This window comes from Gigantopelta aegis, chromosome 8 (genome assembly GCF_016097555.1).
Source record: "Gigantopelta aegis isolate Gae_Host chromosome 8, Gae_host_genome, whole genome shotgun sequence".
Taxonomy (NCBI): domain Eukaryota; kingdom Metazoa; phylum Mollusca; class Gastropoda; order Neomphalida; family Peltospiridae; genus Gigantopelta; species Gigantopelta aegis.
In genome coordinates this window covers 56,612,709-56,631,022 of record NC_054706.1, presented here as the reverse complement: position 1 = coordinate 56,631,022, position 18,314 = coordinate 56,612,709, and the positions used below count along the sequence as shown (strand labels likewise).

At 40.7% G+C, this 18,314-nt stretch overlaps 1 protein-coding gene across 1 annotated transcript; it reads right to left on the bottom strand.

Annotated features, from left to right (window-relative positions):
• Nucleotides 1-448: 448 nt before the first annotated feature.
• Nucleotides 449-16,565, bottom strand: LOC121378338 (arsenite methyltransferase-like). Its single transcript, XM_041506466.1, has 10 exons — nucleotides 16,519-16,565; nucleotides 13,637-13,793; nucleotides 13,264-13,414; nucleotides 8,217-8,356; nucleotides 6,382-6,451; nucleotides 5,252-5,333; nucleotides 4,416-4,544; nucleotides 2,479-2,621; nucleotides 1,793-1,900; nucleotides 449-573 (listed from the first exon to the last, which is right to left on the bottom strand). Exons 2-10 carry the CDS (start codon nucleotides 13,783-13,785, stop codon nucleotides 496-498), a joined length of 1,050 nt encoding a protein of 349 aa, XP_041362400.1. The 5' UTR covers nucleotides 13,786-13,793; nucleotides 16,519-16,565; the 3' UTR covers nucleotides 449-495.
• Nucleotides 16,566-18,314: the final 1,749 nt, after the last annotated feature.

The window sequence follows — 18,314 nt, the reverse complement described above, 5'->3', positions numbered from 1 at the left end:
TTTTACTTGTATTGAACACGAACGAACTAATGAATGCAGTTAAGGTTAAACATTACTGACATAACACAGAGTATTCAAAGATATTTTATTGTAGAAAGAATAGCTGTATATTTTTGCGTAGGATAATTATCATCCAATGTGCTGTACATAACCTTTGAAATCCGAGAATGGGGTATGTGGGGGAGCGGCACTATGCGCTTCATCATTGAAATGAATACACCGTCCCATCCACTCGGTTCAAAGATGAATTAATATATAACTGGCCACTCCAGTTGATGGCAAGGTTGAAATTGTTACGAAAGTTCACTTTTTTTAATTCGAATCTTCAAATAGAGTTTTAAAATAAAAGCTGTATATATATATATATATATATATATATATATATATATATATATATATATATATATATATATATATATTGTAGATATTATAACCATAATTATTATTATGGACAGTCAAAGATGAAAACAGAACAAGAATGTCAGCACTGCCATCTTATTTAACTTCGTAAATATATGGAAACGGTTTTCCCTTAGCAGCCAGCTCCTCGAGGTAGGTGAATGGGTTCTGAGCCTGAAATTAAAAGACAAATTCAAATAAGACCATAGATAGACGCTGTATTCTATATTGTTTTCTATATTTATTATCCTAACATAACACTAATGATAACAATCATTCTGGGAATTATCAAAACTACGTTTCTTTTTCAGGGTTTTGTTTACACTAAACGTATGTTCTGTAAACCAGTTTTTAGTTTTGAAATATGGTAGTTTCGTGAGACTTGGCCTAATCCCCTTTTTTGTATTAATAGTCAAAACCTATTCTCGTGACAGAATTTCAATTGAATATAGGTAAAATAAAGATTATTATTGTGATAGTTTTATTTTTACTGATTTCGTTTTACCAGAACTAACAAACAGACATGTATTTGAAGGAAACCCACAACATGGTGGTGTTATTTTTATCTTTTGAATATTAGAGAATACCCTTGTTATCACGAGAATAGCACTGCTGCAATAACTCAGTACATCTAGAGTTAGTGCACAATATAAAATAAGTTACATGGGTGTCCGTCAGATATAATTTATCTTACACAGTGTTATTTCAAAACATACTTCTGTGTCGGGATACCGGGTCAAAATTGGCTGAAATGTCTGCTGGATATTCCGGCAAGCTACAAACTATGCCGGCCTGAATCAAATAATTGCGGGGACGACAAATATACCTTTTATTTGTTTACCTCAAGCGGATCACAGGTGCTAAGTGTCCATGAAATCCATCTAGTCGAACAGAAGGTATTAGGTGAAAACCAGCGTTTGGTAATGGGCATAAGTCAAACTATACCCAGATTGTATGCTCTGCTTCACCAAAACAAAAGTACACAGTCTCACTAGAATGTTACTTGATGTTAATTTGTTTACGATCCCCCTCTAAACCTCCCCCAAAGTTCACCTGGCATTCCATCTCATGTCACTGGGGGTCCCCTAAATGGATTTTCTGGATCCGCCACTGCTTCAACTATTTCAGTTACTACTTAAATACCAATCATTCGTAGTACCAGGAGACGTTGTATTACAGTAATTATTTTTCTTTTCTCTTGTTTTGTTTTATTTTATTGTTGGTTTTTTTTATATAATTTGTCCTCCTTTTAATTGTCTCCTTTGATGCCTTTCTTAATTTCCAGTCTGAATTGCTGTTCTAACTCCATATCTTTGTCCTTGCCTTCCCGACTCACTACAACAGGTGCTTGCTTCTTGTAGCCGTTCTACATTACTGGTAGAATTTGTCTTACCCTCTTTGTAATGGTCGCTGTGACGTCTTCAAAGTCAAAACAGTCCTTGTATCTCGTGAAGGCTAGGATGGTTGCCAGTTCTGCATCGACAGCCATTGGTGTTCCAGTCTTGAAGTAGAGAAACAATAGTTTCTAATTACAGAGACTCTTCAGTTGTCATTGTGAGGTCTTTCGCAATATTTTAGGGAGGGGACTATGGTCAAAAGGGCACATGGACCAATTCTTTGAAAAAAGCACTTAAAATTGTATAGAAATTGTTTTTTGGAAAGGGGGTACCTTATATTTGTACACTCCGGGGGATAGGGGGGCAGTTGCCCCCTGAGAATCTTACTTCTTTTTTTAACTCCAGATAATAGTGTTTCATTTGTTTATAAAAAGTAGTGCGCCCCCCCCCCCCTAGGATTTTGATCAGGATACGGCCCTGAGGGGGGCAAGTGCACTTGGTCCCCTAACTTCGATCCATCCTTGTTTTCTACTAAAATAATATATTAAATACATTTTAATAATAAAGGCCATTCTCCATGTACACGGTTTTTGGACGAATCAAAAAGTCACTTCTAGTTTATCAATTATGGACCAGACAACGTTAAAACAATTAATAGTACAATGAAGAAAACTTGGCATGAAATAATTCTGTTTGTGTTGTTTTTATTTTTATTTTACAAAACAAAAATATATTTATGTACCTTGAATGTTAAATCAACATCCCATTTAAATTCGTCCTTATGTCCTGCAATGTTCCCTTTGTAAGTTACTTTCGCTGGTCCTCTATGTGCACCTTTGGGTAACTTGAACATCCGGTGTCCTGCACAAACATATTTGGCGCCCTCTGTCGGAGAAATAATAGTCACATTACTATTTGCCCATTATATTCTGCGTCGAAACGTTCAGTATATCATAAGCGTCGGGAGATGACACCAGTTGTTGGGTGGAATATATAGACGTGTTTGTGTAATGTCTTCGGTGGCGTAGTTGTTAAACCTTCGGGTGTAAGGCTGGAAAGTAATGGGTTCGCTTCTCGGTATCAGCTCCCACCCAGAGCGAGTTTCACGACTCGATGGGTAGGTGTGAGACCACAAAACCGACATTTCTCTCTCTATCCACTAACTCGCTGACTTGGACAGACAATCCAGATAGACGAAGTGTGTGTCCAGGACAGTGTGCTTTAACTTCAATTAGATATAAGAACGAAGATTAGTATAAATAAAATAAAATAAATTGTTCCTACTGGCAATTTGCCTACCTATTACCTCAGTTTGTACTGAAGGTCCGTGGTTCGAATCCTCTCAGTGCAGGTTGTTTTATCTGTTTCAGCTAGGGGGATTTAGCTCAGTCGGTTGAGTGCTCGCTTGATGTGCTTGCGTTGCAGGATCGAACCACCTCGGTGAATCCATTGAACTGATTGGTTTTTTGGTCGTTCCAACCAGTGCACCACAACTGGACAAAGGTCGTTGTATGTGCTTTCCGGTATGTGGGAAAGTGCATATAAAAGATCCCTTGCTGCATTAGGAAAAATGTAGCGAGTTTCCACTGATGACTACGTGTCAGAATTACCAAATGTTTGACATCCAATAGCCGATGATTAATTAATCAATGTGCTCCAGCGGTGTCGTTAAACAAAACAAACTGGGTTGTTTTTTTAACTGTTTAAACGATTTACCCTGGACATATATTAACGTTGACTGGTGTTTGTGCCTCTGGTTTTTTGCAGCCATATATGTCAGATGTAAGATGTATACTTCGATAAAAATGTTTTAGCATTTTGGTAAATGTACGTATAAATAAAACAAAACTCGTGACTTTCAAAGTGAAATCAGACACTGGATTTAATTGATGTATCATTTAACAGGAAATACAAAATGAAATGTCTAACTGCACTGTCATTGACATCGTGGCATGACAAGGTACCATTCGGTGCTATACGGAATGGTACTTGCCTTGCTAAGATGTATCACTGAGTGTGGCTTGAGGGTCCATGCACAATGCAGTAGTACCAAATTACTAACTGTATGGCCTTAGTATATTACAAATTAACGATGGCTTTAGATGTACTGGCGGACACTAAAGGTAGAAGAGGAGAGCAAGCTGCAATTGAACTGACGTTTTACACACACACACACACACACACACACAGAGAGAGAGAGAGAGAGAGAGAGAGAGGAGAGAGAGAGAGAGAGAGGAGAGAGAGGAGAGGGAGAGAGAGAGTGAGAGAGAGGTTGAGAGAGAGAGAGGAGAGAGAGAGAACGAGGAGAGTGAGAGAGAGAGAGAGAGAGAGAGAGAGAGAGAGAGAGAGAGAGAGAGAGAGAGAGAGAGAGAGAGAGGGAGAGAGAGAGAGAGAGAGAGAGAGAGGAAGAGAGAGAGAGAGAGAGAGAGAGAGAGAGAGAGAGAGAGAGAGAGAGTTGAGAGAGGAGAGAGAGAGAGAGAGGAGAGAAGGGTTGAAGGGAGAGAGAGAGGGCGGCAGAAACAGTTAGAGAGAGGGTAACGAAATTTTACACACACACACACACACACACAAACACACACAGAGAGAGAGAGAGAGAGAGAGAGAGAGAGAGAGAGAGAGAGAGAGAGAGAGAGAGAGAGAAGAGAGAGAGAGAGAGATGATATTTGTGAGTATACTCACGAAGTTTAGCCGTATACTCATCACTGACGTCCACGGGTCCAGCCATTGTCATGTAAGGTGTCGTGAATCCTGCAGATTTCATGGACTCGCCGAACTCAGGCCAAACCTGGGATCCAGTTAGACCCAGATCTGAGAAGAGAACAAAGCAGAACCTTGTTATACACCTAAAAGAGAGAACACTGTGCGAGATTGTGGCATCACACCGCAAAATCCTACATGTGTTGGATGTTCAGTTTAAAGTAGTCTGATTAGCTACTCTATATTGATGGCAAGTCAAGCCAAATAAAATTAACACTAACAAAAGCGATTTCCATGTATAACGTATAAAATTTCCGTGTAGGTTTTACCTTTCGGGTTTGGGGTTTTTGTTTTATATTTTTTGTTTTATTTTGTTTTGTTCCGTTTTTGTTTTTGTTTTGCTTTTGATTTTGCTTTCGTTTGCTTTGGTTTGGATTTCTTTTGGTTTTGGATTTTGGATTTGGTTTTTGGTTTGGTTTGTGTTTTTGGTCGGGGGTTTCTTTTTGTTTCTTAGTTTTTTTTGTTTTTTTGGGGGGTTTTGGGGGTTTGTTATGTTTGTTGTTCGAGTTTTTGGTTGCTGTTTTTTGTTGTTGTTGATTTTTTTTGTTTTTGTTTTTTTAGGGGGGTGTAATATACACGTATATTACAACATAAAAAATGTACTACTACACGTGTACCCTTTAGATACCATATATCTTACAATACGTATCCATCTACATTTTACGGAGGAGGGTTGGCTACCGACAGAAATACTGAGTATATGTTGCTGGGTGTTACCTCTGAGTGTTTGTGTGATTGGACACTTGGTTTGTACCTACCCCAAAACTTAAAATCATCCTTATACTCTTCTGGGGCTTGTCTGCTGCCATATACATCATTCAGATAAAACTCGCCACCTTCCTGTCCAAAACAGTAAAGAATTGCATCATTAAGTGACATGGCGAACGGACTTAAGTTATGTTAAGGTAAGACAACACTCAACACATTTTATTTACGGTTATATGGCGCCAGACATATGGTTAAGGACCACACAGATTTTGAGAGGAAACCCACTGTCGCCATTTCATGGGCTACTCTTTCCGATTAGCAGCAAGGGATCTTTTATTTACACTTCCCACAGGCAGGATAGCACAAACCATGGCCTTTGTTCATCCAGTTATGGATCACTGGTCGGTGCAAGTGGTTTACACCTACCCACTGAGCCTTGTGAGTCGGTATCTGGATTAAAAATCCCATTCATCGACTGGGATCCGAACCCAGTACCTACCAGCCTGTTGACCGATGGCCTAACCACGACGCCACCGAGGCCGGTAACTAAGGTAAGATTACCAACCGCCACGACAAGGTTGGTCAACGTCCTGCTCTCACAGGACAGCGCATACCACGACCTTAGAAATACCAGTCGCGGTGCACTGGCTGGAACGAAGAACAGCGCAAATGGCCCACCGACGGGGATTGATCCCAGACCGACCGTGTCAAGCGAGCGCTTTACCACAGGGTTACGTCCCGCTCCGTGGTTATGGAGACGAGAGCTCTCTAGTTTATTTGTGAGAGTTACAGAGTACGTCCTCGTTTGAACGTCAAATACTCTTGTTTACTTCACTTGTGACCTTTTCAAAATACGTTACAGGTTTGTAGTTTAACCAAACTTAGTGTTAATTTTTCACAGGTTGAAACTAGGGTCTGCGACTTTAACTATTAATATAAATACATGTATACAAAAATATTTTAAAAAACATGTAAATAAATATTATTTAAAAAATAATAACAGAAAAATACCCAACTTTTCCACACCTAAGCTTACCAATGAAATTAATTCTCTAGGGACCTTGAAACTGAAGCGATATTTTTCGGCTAAGTTAACTGCACAGTAAAATATTTACCTTCAGGGTGCTATAAACTGAAGCAATATCTTTCGGCTAAGTTAACTGCACAGTAAAATATTTACCTTCAGGGTGCTATAAATTGAAGCAAGCACCTTTTCTTTGTTTGGGCATAGACAGAGTACACCATTTGACCTGTAAAATAAACAACTATGAGGGTCCAGTGATTGTGGACAAAAGTATATTTATTAAATTACATTAAAAAAAATATTTTTTTATAGAATACCAACTATTTCATTATAACTAAATGGAATAAAATTGTGGAACCAAGTTTTTAAATATCTACGCTAAAATAATTTTCATTGTACTAAGAGATCATTATTTGAATGGTAAAGTATGTTGTGTTTTATCCTATTTGTTTATACACATTATAAAGAACGAAAACAACTGTCGTAAGTTTGAAGTATGTTTCATACACGATTCACGACTGCCCCGAGTTTGTTATCATTGTAACATGTTTACAACTAACAGTCTTTTTGATTACTAAAATTAAATATTAAGTTATTTTGTTGTTTCAAATATCAGTGTCTGTATAAAAAAAGTGTGTGTTGTTATTCAAATGTTTGTAATCGCCAAAAACCGGATTTTACAGGTCTACCAATAATTTCGTACGTACGACAAAATATATCTTATGAAGAAAACGAACACTGACTGCTCAAAAACATTAGCACACGACCGCAAACGCATTGTATATACAGATATTGGTATTATTCGAAACAAAGAAAGAAAGAAATGTTTTATTTAACGACGCACTCAACACATTTTAATTACGGTTATACAGCGTCGGGCATATGGTTAAGAACCACACAGATATTAAGAGCGAAAACCCGCTGTCTCCACTTCCAGGGCTACTCTTTTCGATTAGCAGCAAGGGATCTTTTATATGCACCATCCCATAGACAGGATAGCATATACCATGGCTTTTGATGTGCCAGTCGTGGTGCACTGGCTGGAGCGAGAAATAGCCCAATGGGCCTACTGACGGGGATCGATCACAAACCGACCGCACATCAAGCGAGCGCTTTACCACTTGGCTACGTCTCGCCCCTAAATTAGTGAGGTCACGGCACTACGTTTATTGACATATAAGCGAGCGTACTACGGCGACACTCCACAATAGACATATGCATTAAAAGACTTCAAACCAAAACATTCCAATAGCAACTTTACACTGAATGTTGTCTAGCGTTCTGAAAACAAAAACATTACATGCACTGAAGTACTAATCAAAATTATACTCAGGTGATTTTCCAGTCTTACATATTTAGTTATAAAAATACCTGGAATAAAAACCATAAAAATGTGTCAGTATTATCATGACCTGTTATGGTATTCAAACAACCGGTACCAAAAATGACAATAAATGACCTATTATAGACAGAAATATGAGATGTATTTACAATTTTACTGCAAAACATATGTAATTTGAAACAGACTATAACACCCAGTTTTATATTGAACACACCTGACACCACCCCTCTGCTTTGCTTAGTACTTGTAATTTCACCTGTCAGCTTTAATCAATATCAATCTGGGTGTTATAGTCTGTTTCAAATTACATATGTTTTGCAGTAAAATTTATTAGTACTTTAGTTTGGTTTCATATAAAGATATTAAAAAGGTCACCACGTCACATATTCATACGTCATTTGAATACCGAATAATGGCCGACAGGAATTTTGGTTAAGTATAACGTTTACCAAAAACACGTTGTATAAAAATTGAGATTATATATGATAATGAGGTTATTACCCTCGTGTGTTTCGGCGTGTTTCCTATTAGGAATAAAAATAATATATTATGCTCACCAGAGACTCGCATAATACAATTTTTATTCCTGATACTGGTGACACCGAAACTCACTCTGGTAATATAACCTCTGTTTCTGTCTGTCGCTTACACGATGATATCAAAACTGTTCTCTTTAAAGCCAAAGTCTTCTTTCAGCCGTTCCGCATTGCCACAGTGAAACTCGATGTTTGGCTGCGACAAACCCCAAAGGTCGCAGTGGTACTTCGTGTATTTTCTGCTGATGTCAGTCTGAAATGAGACGAACGTCCAGAAGAAACGGATCCAGGTGGGGTTTAATATGAAGTTTAGTAGACCTTAAACATTAACTCATTCATTCATTCATGCATTCTTTAATTTGGTAAAGCGCTCGCTTGATGCACGGTCGGTTTGGGATCGATCCCCGTCGGTGGGTTCATTGGGCTATTTCTCGCTCCAGCCAGTGCACCACGACTTGTACATCAAAGGCCGTGGTATGTACTATCCTGTCTATGGGATGGTGCATATAAAAGATCCCTTGCTGCTAATCGAAAAGAATAGCCCATGAAGTGGCGACAGCGGGTTTCCTCCCTCAATATCTGTGTGGTCCTTAACCATATGTCCGACGCCATATAACCGTAAATAAAATGTGTTGAGTGCGTCGTTAAATAAAACATTTCTTTCTTCAATTTGAAGTTCAAAACCACCCATAAAGTGTTTTTGTTTTTCAGTAATACATTTAAATCTTTATCTTAATGGCCCAAGTCTGATGGTCCTATTTAATTAGTAGTGTGTTTTTTTCGTTGTTGTTGTTGGGGGGGGGGGGGGGGGGGGGGGGGGGGGTTTGGGGGGGGGGGTGCTATTGAAGCATTTTGGCTGTTCTACAAAGCAAAGGGCAAGTCGGGCCCACAGGTACCCCAAACCAACAAGGCCGAGAGTATAGTTATTTTATATACTAAAACGCAAAAGAAACGCAGGTTCTCATTAAATTGGATATAAAATATTAAAAAAACAAAACGAAATGAAGATTTCAACATTTATTTTGGAGCTACACCAATTCGGCACACATTGGTGTTGGAAATTTTTGATTGAATTCCTTTTTGGCTATTGTTTCATGTCATAAAGTAGGGTGGGGGTCCATGTTAAAAATGTGAAAAGAGACGACCTGTAGCATTGTCAAAGTCAGTATCGCGTGTGACCACCCTGGGCATTCAAACAGGCAGTGCAACGTCTCCTCATTGAGTTGACAAGCCGTTGAAAGAATGCCTGAGGGAGTGAGTTCCATTCATGGACCAATGCTGCCTCCAGCGCCTGCATATTCTGAGGTTGTCCGCGAGCCTGAAGGCGACGTCCGATTTCATCCCAGACGTGTTCGATAGGCGCCATGTCCGGTGATAAGGCTGGCCACGGCAACGTTGGGATGTTGTGCTGAGCCAGCAACGCCTGTGTTGCCCTGGCAGTGTGCGGCCTGGCATTGTCTTGCTGCAGCAAAGCGCACACGTGGGTGAGCGGCAAAGAAGGGAACGACGTGATTGTTGATGACGTCATTTTGGGTACACGGCGGCATTAACGCGTTGTCTGAACACATGAAGTTGTGTTCTGTGGTTGAATGAGAACCCACCCCACACCATCACACTACCCCCCCGCCCCATCGGTCGGCCTGCAGAACGCAGCAGTCGGAGTAACGTTCATGTCGACGTCGCCATACTCGGATTCGGCCATCAGCGTTGGAAACATTGTAACGGCTCTCATCAGTAAACAGAACTTGTTGCCACTGGCCACGTCGCCATCTTTGATGTTGTTGCGCCCACTGTTGACGTTGTTGGCGGTGCCGAGGGGTCAATATTGGTCCCACATAAGGGACGGCGGTTACGGAGTCCTGCTGCCCTCAGACGGCGTCGGACGGTATCGGCGGACACTGGACCACGTGGACCACGCACCTGGTGAGCGGTGTTAGCGGCTGGCAGCATCCGATTCCTAAGGTGGGTCACCCGGATGTACCGGTCTAGGGCTGCGGTTGTCACCCTCGGGCGGCCGGTGCGTGGTCGATCGTTCACAGATCCAGTGATTTGGTGACGTTGAGAAAGGCGTGCGATTGTCGAAACATGACATCCCAATTGTCTGGCTACAGCAGTACGGGTCTGTCCGGCTTGCAACATCCCGATGGCCATCCCTCGCTGGAGTTGCGTCAGTCGCGGCATTTTTAAAATGTGATTCTGTTGTCTGTCACTACTCAAATTGAATTTATGCGATTAAATCCAGGTGTGTAGGCTTTATAAGCATTTCAATGAGTGTGTTTGCACTGGATTCATGATACGGATGATCCAGCACGTGCAAACAACGTGTTTTGAGAATTCGTGACGTCACACAGGTAATGAAATTGACACGCAGGTGGGACTGCGGTGTGGGTGTGTGCCATGTCCTTTAACACAGTTGAGGTTCAATTCCACCAAAGATACTGCTTTACAAAGTGCAATTCTTTCGCATTTTCAGGACCTGCGTTTCTTTTGCGTTTTAGTATATAATATATGTAACTATAATGTTAACTATCCTGTCTGTGGGGATGTGCATATAAAAGATCCTGTGCTGCTACTCGAAAAGAGTAGCTCATGAAGTGGCGACAATGGGTTTCCTCTCTCTCTATATCTGTGTGGTCCTTAGCCATATGTCTGACGCCATATAACCGTAAATAAAATGTGTTGAGTGCGTCATTAAATAAAACAGTGATAATACTCGCGGTTGCTTTTTGGGCCCGACTTGCCCTTTACTTTGCCATGCTCCCCCGGAAAAAAATTCTCTGTCCCAACCCACCCCAATACGCACCTTTTATGCCGTTAATGATTTTGTCTAATGCATCTGAACATTTATCATAAAAGCCACATCTTTGACATTTGTTTTTAATATGGAACCATTTTGGCTGTTCTACAAAAAAAGAAAGAAATGTTTTATTTAACGACGCACTCAACACATTTTATTTACGGTTATATGGCGTTAGACATATGGTTAAGGACCACACAGATTTTGAGAGGAAACCCGCTGTCGCCACTACATGGGCTACTCTTCCGATTAGCAGCAAGGGATCTTTTATTTGCGCTTCCCACAGGCAGGATAGCACAAACCATGGCCTTTGTTGAACCAGTTATGGATCACTGGTCGGTGCAAGTGGTTTACACCTACCCATTGAGCCTTGCGGAGCACTCACTCAGGGTTTGGAGTCGGTATCTGGATTAAAAATCCCATGCCTCGACTGGGATCCGAACCCAGTACCTACCAGCCTGTAGACCGATGGCCTGCCACGACGCCACCGAGGCCGGTAACTGTTCTACAAAGTTCCGTTACTGTTTTTGTGTAATATATTTAAACGTGTGTCGTGAAAGGATCATCTCTCTGGGGCGGGATGAAGCCCAGTGGTAAAGCGCTCGGTTGATGCGCCGTCGATTTGGGATCGAGCCCCGTCGGTGGGCCCATTGGGCTATTTCTCGTTACAGCCAGTGCACCATGACTAGTATATCAAAGGCCGTGGTATGTGCTATCCCGTTTGTGGGATGGTACCTATAAAAAATCCCTTGCTACTAATGGAAAAAAAATGTAGCGGGTTTCCTCTCTGATACTATATGTCAAAATGGTCAAATGTTTGACATCCAATAGCCGATGGTTAATAAAGCAATGTGCTCTAGTGGTATCGTTAAACAAAACAAACTTTTTTTTTAAGGATAATTTCTGGCATATTTTTCAAACTGAAGCATTTGGTTGTTCAACAATTACACGCAAAAATAACGTGATCTTTCTCTTTTTTTCTTGTGCCGGGGTGTCGTTAAACATTCATCAATACATTTATTCATTTTTAACGTGTTTTTTTTTTTTTTTCGGGAATACCAGACATCCTAGAACTGCCATTTATTTATCAGGTGCGTGTGCAGGGGAGAGGTACGGGATTCGAACTCAACTCGCCCACCCACCCCGCTCAAGCAAATTTTCTTTTTTAAATATCAGGGTTTCTGTCAGATTGTAAAATGGGTACGGTGCTATACGCAAATTTCTTTGCAGATTTTTTTTTTTATCATTACTGTATGATTGCCTTAACCCTAACACTAAAGTTAACCCATTTTCTTTCTGGGGGAACTCAACCCACCCCACCCCACCCCCAATACCCCCGTGTTGACTACATTCAATTCCATAGCGCCATACCCAAAAAACATTCTTTCTGGCAGAAACCTAGAATATATTTTCCCCGGACCGGCCTCGGTGGCGTCGTGGTTAGGCTATCGGTATACAGGCTGGTGGGTACTGGGTTCGAATCCCAGTCGTAAAAGAGTAGCCTATGTGGCGACAGCGGGTTTCCTCTAAAACAAAAGTGTCAGAATGACCATATGTTTGGCATCCAATAGCCGATGATAAGATAAAAAAATCAATGTGCTCTAGTGGCGTCGTTAAATAAAACAAACTTTACTTTATATTTTCTATGAGAGCATGACTCGATCCCGCTCGCTATAAACTTCGCTCGCCTGTCTAGAATCACAAACACATGCCCCTGTGGACATGTTATTCCTACGTAGGTATGTATTAGTGTATGTTTAACGACAACCCATCACAAAAACAGATCAGCTATTGGGTATACATTTTTAAATGGGACATTCCTGAGTTTGCTGAAATGTTTTTAAGATGTTTTCGACTTTTTAACGATTGTCATTACATATCAAATATATTTTTCTGTATAAAATATTAGTGGCTGTATATTAAACGTGTTTCTGATCGTTCTAATATTTGTACTAGGTTAAATTTCATTTTATTTCCTAAAAGATCTTTTTTCGTATTATTTGAAGACAAAATCCAGTTTGGGCTTCTTACAAATATTAAGACGACCAGAAACACAATGAATATACAGATACTGATATTCTAAACAATGCAGTAAATTCAGGAATGTCTCTTTAACGATCAATTCGTATAATAGTTTTTCCACACTACCCTGCCTCTCTTTCCAACATTACTTTCATCATCATCCCTCCATCTCTCTCTCTCTCTCTCTCTCTCTCTCTCTCTCTCTCTCTCTCTCTCTCTCTCTCCTCTGTCTCCACTATCTCTCTCTCTCTCTCTCTCTCTCTCTCTCTCTCTCTCTCTCTCTCTCTCTCTCTCTCTCTCTCTCTCTCTCTCTCTCTCTCTCTCTCTCTGTCTGCACTAACCAGATTTGGGGTGATATCAACCCCTGTCACGTGGCCCTTTGGACCCACTAGCTTGCTGAGGACGAAGACAAGGCTGCCAGAACCAGACCCGACATCAAGAATTTTACATCCTTCCACATGTGATGGGATCGCCAATCCAGACCCGTAATACCTATAATCGCAATGTATATAAGGTTAACACAACAAGATTAATATTGAAGCATTTTGACTGTTCAATATATTTTTATACACGATTACTTCCTTTTAATTAAAGAACACAGGATGGGTTTTTTAAACACCCAAAATCCCTCTCTCTCTCTCATCATCTCATTCATGCCCCGTATCCCCATCTACTACACAAATTAGTGTATCCATCCCGTGGTATTGGTCAAACCTCTTCATAGTTTCAGGGTGAAGTTTCTTTACTAATTCTCTCTCTTCCTCTGTCAGGTCGGGTTCGTTGACGTTACAGACAAAATCACAGCTCAAAACGAGGTCGTTGTAAAACCCCTTGACTTTCTTAGTCAGTTCATGATCGGCCATGTTGAAATCTGAAAATGAAAGAAACGAAATATAAAAAGCTGTCCTGGTGTCTTGCACACCCAATCGTTAAGGAAAGGGATATAATCTTTATTTATGTTGCATTGTAGAAAATAAGAAAGTTCTACGTCAAAGTTCGAGATGCGTGGTCTGACAGTCAAATATACTCTTCAATAAAAAGTAGGGGAACGTGAAATATTAATGTTAGACCGAACATACCTTTTGACCACAGACATCTTAGTAAAGAACGTTCAGGTCTGTTTATCAACACACCGAATCACATTCCATAGTTTTAGTACATGCATCATGCAGTTGCCCCATACACGTTTGTGGGGTGTCATTCTCGAGTTGGACAATTTCCAGGAATTTTCATTAATCACTGTGGAACATTATTTCTGTCAATCTTTTTCATTCTGTTGATCATACAGTTGTTATTGTTTTGTGTTTAGTCATTTTTATTGTTTGAATTTGCGATTTACTGATAAAAAAACGTCAACTTTCATATTTCACTTCTGACCCTAATCGTCCTTCAAGATCTTTGGTGGTCATAAATCAACTGTGATACTGAACACCGGTTGTAATGTTTGCCCAATTAATTCACTATTATCATATAACCATTCCCCACAGCTAATATACCTTACAATTTTGGCAAATGTAAATTCTTATTAGAGTTTCCCTACTGTTTTTTTAAGAGTATATTTACGGTGTAAATCCAGCTGCGGCTCTGATTGGTAGTAATATGAAGATGGTGACATTGATTATGTGTACAAATACTTTTATCCATTGGCAATAGATATATACATTTTTATTTGTTATACAGTTGTTATGTAGTATACACGGGAGGTTGAAATCAATGCAAGGTACCCCCCAAAAAATGGAACTGCGATTTTCAGCAAAAATGTGCGATCGGTCTGGGATCGATCCCCGTCGGTGGGCCCATTGGACTATTCCTCGTTCCAGCCAGTGCACCACGACTGGTATATCAAAGGCCGTTGTATGTACTACCCTGTCTATGGGATGGTGTATACAACAGATCCCTTGCTGCTAATCGAAAAAAAAGAGTAGCCCATGAAGTGGCGACAGCGGGATTTCCTCTCTTAATATCTGTGTGGTCCTTAACCATATATCTGACGCCATATAACCGTAAATAAAATGTGTTGAGTGCGTCGTTAAATAAAACATTTCTTTCCTAGCCACACGTCGGGTCCATGCATTGGAAACCGGCGATGGCCAAAGACTTCACCAATATAGTCCGCGACAATGAGTTGTTAGAGACTTTCGGTTGTCTCGGTTCATGTATCACACCCCGCGGAGCAGCCAGGCGAGAGCTAAAGCAGCTTGCTCTGAATGTGCACGTTGTTATGACCTGACCTGACCTGACCTGACATGACATGACCTTTTGATAAATATGTGGAATGTAGTTACCTAGCTCCGACTACGGTTGGACTGCTGGTGCTCCCTTGCATCTGCCAGTGCAGGCGGTCTCTCCTTCACCCACCCCAACCCGGAGGAACCGGCTGAGGCCGGTACTTGTGCCCAGGACAGGCGTGCGCTACAACAGCTTGCTCTGAATGTGCACGTTAAACAATTTCCCAATTCCCAATACCCAGCTCGGGTTACTTGGTCAAACCATAAAAGGTACAGTGTTTTGACAACACGGTTCACAACTACTGAGAATTATGGTAAGCAAAATATCTGTAAGAGTTTGAGTATACACACCATTTTTCTGGCATGTTGGTATTAGTTGTACCCACTCTTTCCGCTGTGTATGGATCAATAAGCATATACGTGTGGGTGTGGGGAATCAAAGGTACCACCCGTGGAGCCCTTACGACCAAAACGTGTAGGCCAATCAATCATTCATTCAAAATATCTAAGAAGGGTTCACCTTGAACCTGGGTTAATTTATTTTATTTTATTAGCCCTTTTTCAGTTTTTACTCCGTGACTACATCTGCAGTGCTTACATATAAAAGTCGTTGAGACTTGCACAGCGTATAAATTATACAGGGGCCGCGGAACGGGTGGGTACGAGCTTTATTTTATTTTCTAATGGCATTTCCCCTTTTCAACATCACAGAATCTCGTTTCACTCTGTTGTAACTTTATGCAAATGTGCTACAGGTATACTGGCGTAGGAAGCGGCGGGGTGGGGGTGGGGGTGCCCCCCCCCCCCCCCCCCCCCCCCCCCACACACACACCACACCACACCACACACACACACTTTTTGGCACTTTTCTACGCCCGTGAGGTATGTAGATTAACCAAACTTGGTGTTCATTTCCACGGGTTAAGGGACTTTCCTGTGTTATCGACTGACAGAGACTTTTTACCGATTGTAATTATATATCAAATATATTTTTTCTGCATAAAATATTAGTGGCTGTATATTAAACGTGTTTCTGATCGTTCTAATATTTGTTCTAGGTTAAATTTCATTTTATTTCCTAAAATAGTCCGGTTTGGGCTTCTTATAAATATTAACACGACCAGAAACACACTGAATATATAGACACTGATATTCTAAACAAGAAATTATATTTAATATGTAAGTTTAATCGAATAAATATTTTATTAGTCGAAAACATCTTAACAATGCAGCAAACTCAGGAATGTCCCTTTAAACTAGTGTCTGCGACTTTAATAATTATTACATAGTATAATGATATATAATTTTATATTTTATCGAATGAAGCGCTACGTTGTCGTATCAGCATAAGAAAATGACTTCACTAACCTTGTTTTTACACCACAGCACTGGAGCAATTTTTCTTCGAAGTCACACAGCTGTCTGTACAGAAGGCCTACTGACTAAAACGAGCGACGGTATTGTTGCAAAGCGCGCCAGCTCTTAGGTGTTTTACGGTAGGTCATGGTCACATCTGACGGGTTCGTGGACTTTCCACGGTCTAATGATATTCATACAGGTTAGTTTGGAGCCGGTGTTAATCTTTATTTACACATGTATGTAAACCGAGGTATGAAACTGATTTAGTACCTTCAGTAGTTTCTTCCATTTTCAATTCTTGTGTGTAAATATATGTACGGTAATATGTTATTTAGCCTGCCAATTTTAAATGATATAAGATCAACATAGATTGGTACATTTTTCTTTGATTTAATCAAATTAAATAGAAATTCTGATTCATATTCATAGACAAAGAAAGAGGGGGGAAATGTCCAGTTAAAATTAAATTTGTATCCCCCAATTCGACATACATGATATCAACAATAAGGAAGTCGAAAATTTAACATGTGTCTATCTAAGTGTATTAAATGTTTCAGGGCCGTAGTTAGGATTTTTTTATTTGCGGGGGTCGGGGGGGGGGGGGGGGCAACTGAGTAGTTAATAGTCTATAACTCCTTAAACGGTTAAGGAGATAATTTTCTATAAGATTCTATAATTTTTTCCGGGGTCAACTGCCCCCCCTCCCCTTGCTCCCCCCTGCTCCCCCCCCCCCCCCCCCACGGCCCTGTGTTTATGTCTGGGCCAACTTGCTGTCTTTACAAACTGCCAAGACGAAGAGTAACAACAGCGGCAGAAGATCGTTACATCAGGGAAACCCGTCTGTAAAATCGCTTTCAAGCAGAAACTGACATCCTCATTGGTTAACCGAACCGGCCTCGGTGGAGTCGTAGTTAGGCCATCGGTCTACAGGCTGGTAGGTACTGGGTTCGGATCCCAGTCGAGGCATGGGATTTTTAATCCAGATACCGACTCCAAACCCCGAGTGAGTGCTCCGCAAGGCTCAATGGGGGTGTAAATCACTTGCACCGACCAGTGATCCATAACTGGTTGAACAAAGGCCATGGTTTGTGCTATCCTGCCTGTGGGAAGCGCAAATAAAAGATCCCTTGCTGCCTGTCGTAAAAGAGTAGCCTATGTGGCGACAGCGGGTTTCCTCTATAAAAAAAAAACAGTGTCAGAATGACCATATGTTTACCGTCCGATGATAAGATAAAAAATCATTGTGCTCTAGTTAAATAAAACAAACTACTTTTTTGGTTAACCGATGTATTTTTCGTGTTGGGATGTCAGTAAACATTCATTCATTCATTCCTCACATTGGACACAACAGCACCATCAACTCCGCGTACAGTGGACCCAGCAACGTCTGGGCTTGAAAAGACCACAGTGGCAAACAGTTATGTTTACCGATAAAAGATGAAATCATATGGTAGGCTTCGCATATGGCGGTGCAGGGGTAAACGATTTGCAGACTGCTAGAATTTTAAATTGATGTTGATCATCATGTACCTTTGTTTGACACCTAATAGCCGCTATTTCTCTTCATAGCCAGTGCACCACAACTGGTATATCAAAGGTCGTGGAATGTGCTATCCTGTAATTTTTCATATTTTTAAAAACGCACGTGCGTTTGAGAAGTAACTGTGATGGAGTCGAGTTTTAGTCTATTTTTAAGGGTATTTTAACGTCACAGACTCTTGTTTTACTCTTTTGTATCTCCACATTTGTTACAAGTTTGTAAATTGACCAAACTTAGTGTCCAGTTTTACGGGTTGAAACTAGGG

Excerpts from the sequence above, each read along its gene's own strand:
- LOC121378338 (XM_041506466.1), bottom strand. The coding sequence starts at position 13,785 with ATGGCCGATCATGAACTGACTAAGAAAGTCAAGGGGTTTTACAACGAC. Across the intron at positions 5,334-6,381 it reads CAATTTATAGCACCCTGAAG|GAAGGTGGCGAGTTTTATCT; the intron begins GTAAATATTTTA and ends TGTTTTGGACAG. Across the intron at positions 2,622-4,415 it reads TGAGTATACGGCTAAACTTC|AGGGCGCCAAATATGTTTGT; the intron begins GTGAGTATACTC and ends TTTCTCCGACAG.